At 34.7% G+C, this 9,899-nt stretch overlaps 1 protein-coding gene across 1 annotated transcript; it reads right to left on the minus strand.

Moving 5' to 3' along the window:
• Positions 1-5,947: 5,947 nt before the first annotated feature.
• Positions 5,948-9,699, minus strand: LOC122538787. Its single transcript, XM_043673155.1, has 5 exons — positions 9,444-9,699; positions 8,011-8,737; positions 7,640-7,744; positions 7,373-7,552; positions 5,948-6,156 (listed from the first exon to the last, which is right to left on the minus strand). The coding sequence occupies exons 1-5, from the start codon at positions 9,685-9,687 to the stop codon at positions 6,069-6,071; spliced, it is 1,344 nt and encodes a 447-aa protein (XP_043529090.1). The 5' UTR covers positions 9,688-9,699; the 3' UTR covers positions 5,948-6,068.
• Positions 9,700-9,899: the final 200 nt, after the last annotated feature.

Raw genomic sequence — 9,899 nt, forward strand, 5'->3', positions numbered from 1 at the left:
GCTTAAGTAAATTAAGTATTTTATTATTACTGTATTAAAGTAACTAAAAAATAATTATTATTATATTAAAGATAATATGTGCATTGTTTGCAATTTTTCACTTTAAAGATTCTATAATTGCGTAAAAATCCGCAGTCGATTAATCATTAATTACTAAATCAGAAAAGTCTTTGGTTAGAAAACTATATCATTAACAAGTTAAGGAGCAATGTTAACCCAACGTATCATTTGCAATTTTTTCCCCGTCGATTTGTATTCTGGAATTCTGGAAAGGGAACTAACGTCATTACGTCCTTTCTTTAGAATCTATAATTCTAGGATATTTCAACAAATTGGAGCATTAAATTATTTCAAATAAAATAACGAAGAAGGAGACAAAAACTGACCAGGAAACAATTTCGAAATGATGAGCGAAATCAAAAGATAAGTGGGAAGATTATCTTAAGAACTAAAAAACTAAATTCATTTTTACATTTAGTAAATTTTATCATAAAAATGGGATGTTAGTTTTAAAAACTGTTACAAGATTGAAGTTTTATGAAACTAACATTCCACAAAAAAGTATTGGAACTTTTGGTCAAAGGATTAATTCCCTCTCGCGACAAAAATCACCCTTCATCCTTAACTTTCACACCATAAAATATATGTATTCTTCTGTTGCTATGTTATTTTACATAAAGATAGATCACAAGCAAAGATAAGAAAAAAAATTTCGTAAACGATTTGTAAGCAGTCAGATAGAATATAGTCTCTAACGTTGGTATCTAATTCTCGCTATATGAATATTGTAGTGTAGACTATACATACCTGATTACGTTGATGCCTTGGTTGAGGATCATTAGTCTCATTTGCATGTCGGTAGATTGGCACGCGGATAAACGATTATTATACCATCGATAGTAATTAAATTCCATCAGAACGGATATAATATTCAAGATGCATGATTAAAATCTACTTAATTATCATCCTTACTTTCAAATTCATTCTGACGCTTAATTATCGTAAAATTCAATTACTTAATTATTCCTTAATAATCGACGATTTATAAATTAGAAATAAATCTGTCTAAGAAATCACTAGTTCGAGAATTAGTTAAAATATACGGGCATTAGCATAATTCAATCAGTTTTTCTAACTTATTTGCTAGCTTCATAAATATTGTCAATTATGAAGTTGAACAACTGCTGAAATAAAATTGTCGCATTATGAGAATGAATAAATAATTCATTCTTCTGACAGTAAAATTAATTATTTAGAAAATTATATATTCAAGTGGAAGTGCTGTTTAAGGCATCTCCGAAAATTTAAATACTTATTGAAAAAAAAGCATTTAAAATACATTACAACTTAGTAGATTGAAGGAATCTCCAATTAAATTTTACTTCTTCGCTTGTACCGTGACAAGAGTGTACGAAAATTCCTAGTCTAACCATAGTCGCGCCATGCTAACGACTAAAGCACACAACGCACGGTTTCTCAAAAAAAAAAAAAAAAAGAGCACACACGAAAAAGTGTGCCGTTTCCCCGACAAATTTCCTAAAGGAAACGAGCTGTCGTCAGACTATTGAAACGGACGTTGTGAGAAAAAGAAAGTAGCCAATCGTTCTCCTGTGCTCGGCGACCTTCCTCGACTTAACCGAGTCTCGACGACACTCTGTGACCGCAGATAAATCTGCGCGGCATTTCTGAAAACGATCTATGGGAATGCCGGAGTCACAACACGTAGAAAATTTGTCGACTTTCGCTGTTCAAGGCCGACAAAGGAACGCGGGAAGTAAAACGTTCGCGCGGCATATTCGAGCTTTCAGTTCCCTGTCTGCACAACACTGTGATCATTTACATTTTACATGACCAACAGACCATAGACTATAGCGATGAAATATGAAAGAGAGACCTGTTGATAGTACGAGCTACCTGTTGACTGTTCATATATCTCGAGAGACCTATAGTGTTGTCACGTCAGAGCATGTGCTGATATAGTAGCATAGCGGTGATTTACTGTTCAATATAAAAATGATGTAAAGAAATGTAAAGACCAGTAACACTGAATGTTAGTACCGACGGACTTTAAAAGCTATCGACTGTGAGAAGATAAAATTTATTGTTAACTGAAGAGATTGACATCTCTTTTAATAACGGAGAGATTATTTTCAAAGTTGAAATGTATTCACTTTCCGCGAATAAGCGATGAATTTTTTCATTGAATGATTTCATCGATTAATAAACTACTTGCATTAATTAACAAGTACAAGCTTGTGGGCTTTAAATTTTATATTATTGTATAATTGTGTCGTAAATATTCCCTCGTATCTTGATTTTTTTAGTACATGTTTCATACCATCTTCTGCTGCGAAAAAGATCGCGTAGACTCAACGAAACGAATAATTGAGTAAATTATCGTCGGATGACTACCAATGCACGTCCTTCGATAGAATTCGACGTCCTCGCGAGCCATCAAGAATTATAGATGCGTACGAGTCCCATTGTGTTCGATCCACACGATCCACGAAGGCCTCTTTGATTTTCCAATATCGTTCGGTGTCCGTTGCACACACTCGTTTTCCTTGACATACCTCGAAGACGAGCCTACGCGTTGTCATAGCTGAACGACCCACGTTCGAGACGTCGTCGTTGCAACCGTTGAAAAAATACTCGTCACGATTGAAGAGGCGATACTTCGAGACGTTTAACCGAAGAAGGGTCGACGATGGTTATTAAGAAAGATGCTTCGTTAGAGGAGAAAGCTGGAGGAAAGTGAAAGTGTCGGACGCTGGATCGAGCATCGAGCATTTTGAGAATTTTCTGGAAATTTTTTTTTTCGTGGACGTGGTTATGCAGAGTTATGCAAGTTTCGTCTTTACGCTTGTGTTTTGTTTTTATAATTTATATTTATATTTTTATATTTAAATATGCAAATATATTTTTATATTTATATATTTATAATTTATAAGCTAGCAAAGATGTGCGTATAAATATTTCGTTGCAATACATGTATTTTTGTTAATTTTTCGATTGTGACATCGTATCATAAATAATTAAAAAATGCTCCGGAAAAACGTGGTTCGTTACACGATATTATATGAATTTTATGCTAATATATTTTTTATTATGATATCATGTTACAAGTAACTAAAACTGAAAAGAACCAGGTCAAGTTCAAAGACAAATGTTATAATTAACAAACAACGCTAAAAATTCTTATGATTATCCAATTTATATCAAAGATGTGTGAAGAATATATAAAATATACATACAGATAGAAACTTCGAAGATAGAGTTTAGCGCAAGCTTTCATTCGTATATTTTACGAAAAGGTCACGTGAATTTCGCATCTGTTAAAATTTCTAACGAAAGTCATTAAAAACTGTCGAACTTCGGCCAAAATTCTAACAGTTAACCGTTAAATATCGTTTCTCACGACGAGAAATCGCCGTAACTAATTTCCGCATCCTCGTTGGTGATGACCGGAAACTCTGTAATTATTCTTTTACAAGATCGTCGGCTCATCGTGAAAGAACCGTGGTCAGAACCGTCGACAAAAAGTGGCTCACTTTCGTTGCCATTCAAACGCGATCTTACCATCGCCATAAAAGGGACGACGTCCCGCGAAAGTGTGTTTATTAGGAAAGAGGTTAGGATAATTAGAGGATAAGCGTGCGTAATTGGCTGGACTTTCTTTCCACGGTTGTTCTACCTCGGACAGGACCGTTTTACTTCTGAATCGACGCACGCGCTGCATTTCTTCTCTTTGTTTTGTTATTGCTCTTCGCTTTGGCGCGTATGTGGCGCGTGTACGCCATTAATTGGACAGGATAACGATCGTGGGAAATGGAAGATCGGTTTCACTCGCGTGTCAGTATCTTATGTCATGTTTTGTAGAAGCGGTTGAACACGATGGAAATACACGCGATCGAAGGAGATTGAATCGTGAGCAGATCCGATATGAGAATGATCGACCGTTTTATGAAGTTTCCACAGCGTGGACGAGTGACTGATGGGCAATTTCGCATGCAAAAATAAATCGGAAAGAAGGAATAACATTTTATCATTATTTCACAGCGAATTTCTTCAAATTCTCCATCAAATCGAATTCTCCTTTTTCGTTTTATCGATTATTGAATATTGGTGGATCTAGTCGTGAAAAGAATTTTTTTACCGTTCTTGAAAACGTTTGAAATCTAAATAAATATTTAGATCGTTTCATCTAATGTCGCAAGTCCCTTGGATACTTTTATGCGACAATAAACTCTGTCATTATATCAATATTTTATCTCACTGAAATTCAACATAAATTTAATTAAAGTACCTTTATATTATCTACATTTATTTAAAAAATATCCGAGTAATCGTACAATTTTTAAAAAAATAAAAATTTGAAGTCCGACAGATCGATGAATTAATAGCTCGAAACGTTAAAACTGGAGATTTTCACAATTTTCACTTGAGACACGATAATTCATTTGTTTGATTGGCAAAAATCGAATATTGAGCGGATAATTAAGTGGAAGAGCGTTGAAGAAAAAACGGAAAAAACGATTGCATCCGATTGCACGAAACAATGTTAGAGTAGGGTAGGGTATCATTAATCAATCGTTCAGGAAACAGTACGGTGATCGACACTGGTCTTTCTTGCATTCCTGAAGTGAAAATGGAGAGGCGAATCGATCGACCCGAAATTCGAATCTCATCCGGTTATTTTTCAACTTTAACGCGTCCAACACATTTGTGATCCAACAGTCGATTACTTTAATTAACGAAAATGTAATATTTGTAATTCGTGACAATTTGTTTCTCCATTGAAGTTGATAAAAAATAATCTTTCTTTGAATTATGAGTACTGGAAAAAAAACGATGAAAGTGATTTGAAAATAAAAAAAAAAAAAAGAGGTCATTTTTCATAAAGTCGTTGGAATATTGGGGCTGGAGATGCGTGTGAAAGCTCGTTGCATTTGCCGATAACCCGTATCTTGTCGCGAGGACATAAATTCCGGACTCGAACTGGCATAGAATATCGTCGACCCACTTATACACTGTGACTACTTTCACTTGTGCCGAGCAGAAGCACACTGGCACGAACAATTTCCAAATAATCCTTTCATCCGTTCGCGGTGCCCTTGTTCGGTCAAGCTTTAGTCACTTTCATCGACGCTCGAGCAAAGAAACGTGTTATAGCTAGTGATACACATAATTCAAATATTAAATTAATTTAATATTAAATTAATTCATTATACTTTGGTTATATTTTAATTCTGCTATCCTAACTTTTTCTCATATTTGTAACCCATCCAGATAATTTTGTTTCCTTTCTTTAAATATATAAAAATGTTTTTTGTCTAAAATATATCAATATATTTGTTTCGATTGTTCTACGTGTCTGCCATTGTATAGTATAACCATGAAATATATAAAAATTAATATGTAACCAAATATTAAACTAAGTATGAAATACAAATACAATACAGTTTTGGCTAGTAGTTGTATGAAAGAGAAAATTATAGCATAACTAGATAGATGAAAAGACATTGATTGCAAAATTAATATCTTTTTCTAGTTATTTCCTATCTTGTTACAATTACAATTATAAAAGTCGAAATTGAAATTCTGATAACCTCGAGGTTATGGTTATTGTACTTTCTAATTGCAGAAATATTAACGAACGTATAAGGTGCTGGAATAGTAGCAATAATTACTCGGTAGCTACTTTCTGCTGAGTTTCTACGAGTAGCATTGCTGCGTCTTATTTTTATTATGATCGTTTGGAGAAAGTTGAACATTAGTTGATTCCAATTTTTCGTTGTGAAAATTGCTCACATCCGTGAGTATAATGAACCATTGTTATTATTTTTAAAATTAAAAGCAGCAGAGCCTTTTATTATCCGAAATACATATTGTGGATACATATTGAGTGTTCTACTGTATTTAATTTAATTATAATACTATGTTACGATAAAAGCGCAGTGAAAACTCGTTTTTGATTCGATGACATTAGCTATCTAGTTTATGTTATTTACTTTTTGAAAAGTGATATTCATATGGTTATGATCGCTTTAATATACTCCAATAGTCAGTCAGCAAAAAACGCTGGTACAATCCTTTTTCTTCACCGCCTCGAAAACTTCGTGAAGACCGCTTTCTTTCGCCATAGTTGTCGACGTTCTGGCAATAAAACAGCAAGAGATCCATTAGAAAACAACGGTTTCGTTGAGATTTCGTAGGCTTGAAATTTCTTTAAGTGGAATAGGAACGTTCTTTAAGAGGAAAAGGAACGTTCTCTCTTCGTATTTTAGAAATCGAGGAAAAGTTTACAACAGTACTCTTTAGAAATAAAATTGTTCTCTCTCTCTCTCTCTCTTTTTTTCTTCATTCGAAATCGAGAGAGACAAGGATTGCCACCGCACGAATAAGTCGCGTTTTAAGTATTGCTTTCGATGTTCTACTTCTGTAATTACGTAGACGCTGTCATCCGGCTGACAAGCCGTTAAAAATCCACTGATGAATGCCTCAGAGTTAAACGAACAACGTTTTCGAGAGCTAATGGAGCGATTTTCAACCCACTAATTGTAAGTGTTATGCTTGCTGTCACCTGTCACTGTTCCTCAGTTTTCAAGAATTCTACACGAGTCTCATAATTATTGTATCAGTGAACTGAGGAAAAGTTCAAGTTCATAATTAGCCATTTTCGAAAAATATCAACACTGTAATACCGTAAATGCAAAACATCAGAATGTAAATGTATAGTGTGACAAAGAACGGTACAAAGGTAAAAAAAACAGTATCGTCACATTCTTATAGAAACGTTATACAGAAAAATTTTTGTTCTTCAAAGGCTGCTATTGACTATCATGCTGAATTTGTTTTAACATAATTAGTTTTCCTAGTTCTCCATTCATGAGGCTCTCAATCAAAATTATATATTTTATTACATCGGACAAATTGTACAAGTATGCAAGATTAGAGTTCTCAAACATTTTGAAATTTATGATCCTTTCATTCTAAAGAGTTGCATTTAAACATAGAATAAATTTTGTTTTAAATTTTAAATCTACTGTTTAAATTATATGTTGTAATATATTATAATATTATTACACAATTTTATATATAAGTATTATGTAGTTAAATTTGCTCTTGGAACACTACTATTTGAACAAGACTATCATTCTACATTCACTTCAATATAATTTGTTTCCCTAATTTTCCATTCAGTCAAAGTTACACACATATTATATTATATTATATTATATTATATTATATTATATTATATTATATTATATTATAACATCATAGTACATTATACAAGTAATGAAAGTACACAAAGCCATTCAATTCTTTCCTAAAATCTTATTACTAATTTTTCAAACAATCTGACAATTACCTTGTCGCCAGGTTCCACAAGATGTTCTGCAACACGCTGGATCCAGCGTCACCGCCAGCCAAGATCATGCCACAAATGGACCTTTCCTCGCAGTCATTCAAGGGATCGTTGAATCGCGCCTGTTTATGTTCCACCGGCAGGTCAGCGACCCTCCACTTGGACAAGACGATGTTAGGCTGGCTAAAGGGATTCGGTTCGTGATTAGAATTCGAGTCGAGTCGCGTTTTTCTGGACCGGAAAAGAAAAAAACGAAAGTGCACCACTCACGTAGTGTTGTCGACCTTTACGACGTTTGGAGTTAGAGCAGCTATGAGTAGACCAAGTGGAATAATGGCGCCAATCAAATGAAAGATCTTCTTCCACGGAGATACCCTGCGGGGAAATCTAGTTGGATCAGAGTGACCGATATTTCAAATATTTATTCAATGGCGTCCCGATTTATTTATAAGAATTTTAAGGGAAAACGGGAGAAAATTAATGAAGAAATATAACTTGTTACAATCACTACCAGTGAAATCAAAATCGTAGAGCAAAGAAGTTAGAATTAGAAAGCAAAGGAAGTTTAACTTTAATAATTTAAAATCCTATATCAAGGAGGAAAAATTTTTAAAACGATAGAAACTCAATGAAATGCTGACCTTCTCTTGAGAGGAGACGAACGTTTGTCGTCGACAAACTCGGCGTGATTGTATCCACCGTGCGATTGATAAGGATAAGGATATTTTCTAGTCCTCGTGAACGACGATTCCTGAACAAAAACCACGCCATCATTCGGCTTCTTCGATAAATCGAAATCCTGCAAATTCGAGTGTTGGTCCTGATGATCGTAAACTATTGGAAAATGTGGCGTCTTCAAAGGATTAACGTTCAATTCCGGACCTCTCTGAGGTTCACCATGAAATTTAGACGGTTTCCCCCAAATAATGGACGTTTCTTGCTCGAAAGCGGGTTTCTCTAAATTTTGATAGATTTGTTGATCCACTAGGTCGTGCTGCGTCCCCGAGTTATCAAAAACCGAATTGGAAACATGTTGATGGAACGTTTGGTCCTTCGAAGAGCTGTACGGTACTTTAGAAGCGTCCAATGCATCGTCTTGAAATTTAACGTAACCATTCTGCTGTGTTCCATCATTTTTAGTTTCCTCGATCGACCCAACAGCAGTTTCGTATAAATTCTGGTGAATGTTTTCTTGATTAGCTGGCCGAGGAGTTTGAAGAGTTTGAACAGTCTTGACTGCGGGTTGGTAAACTATTTGGAAGTCTTTTAAGTGTTCGTGATATGAGCCAGGATTTACTCCGTTGTCGAGGTTGAAATGACGAAGAGCGTTGAAGGGGCTGGCACTGATTCTGGATTCTTTAATTTCACCTGGAAAAACGTGGCATTAAATGGCTTATTAATTTCAACGGGTATGAATGTTTGTGTGAATTCGCATTTTTAATAATAAAATTGAAGTTAATCGGATAGATAATTATTTTATCTATTAAATGTTCAAATGGGTACCTGTTGCGCTTTGGATATTTTATACAGATCAATTAAATCATCTAAACATGGGATTATAGTTGCAACTGAAGTTAATTAGGTGGATAATTACATTAGCCATTAAATTTTGAAATGAGTGACTTTTGAATACTTTATACAGAATGGATCAGTCAAATCAGATCATCTAAAGTGTTGTATTTATTTTTTTAAAAAGATCCAAAGGTCATTGGCATTTTTAAAAACGAAACTCTGCATCTTATCTCATTTAATTAGCCCAGTCATAAATGCATAAAAATCCATAGTTTAACGATATATCGAAATCCAATAATGAAGCAACAGGTATAGAAAATAAAATTTTTGAAATCCAACATTCAAATTGCACAAAATTGTAAAGCAAACAGAAACAGTGATCGAAGATCAAAGACTTCTCATATTTTTCTCACGTGCAACCAGATCTCAGTCTACACATACGTTCCTCATATCGAAATCACACTTGCTATCAACACCAATTCACTAACACTTCGCACAAATCACATGCAAATACTCAAGAACTTCTTTTCTTTTACATTTGCACGAAATTCAGATACTACACCTAGATGTACACTTGGCCTGAATTCCCTGGAGATATTTTTCTTAGCGTTGACGGACAGCGTCAGCTTGTGATAGGTCTCTACAGTGGTCGTAGGCTCCGTGGTCGTTGCAGCTTCTAACGAAAATTGATCCTCAGTGGAAGACTCTTCGAGGAACTCTTCAACTGGTTTCACATCGTCGTTTGGAGTCACGTTTTTTGGCTTTGCCAGATCTTTGGTGTGAATCGAGCTTAATCTCGTAAACATTAACGAGATAAAGAAGACGACTCTTATCCTAGAATTTTGTTTGTTCATATTGGAATATGGTAATTCGTGGACACGAAAGATGCGAAGGATGTTGCAGACACATCTATCTATGGTGCACTAAGCAGGATCTTTAAGGATTCAGCGTCCTTAACGCGCGAGAAACTAGATTCAGTGTGTTCTCTAAAAAGCGTGAAGGTGAAACTTGTCTCTTA

The sequence above is a fragment of the Frieseomelitta varia genome, unplaced genomic scaffold (genome assembly GCF_011392965.1).
Source record: "Frieseomelitta varia isolate USP_RPSP 00005682 unplaced genomic scaffold, Fvar_1.2 scaffold_177, whole genome shotgun sequence".
Lineage (NCBI taxonomy): Eukaryota > Metazoa > Arthropoda > Insecta > Hymenoptera > Apidae > Frieseomelitta > Frieseomelitta varia.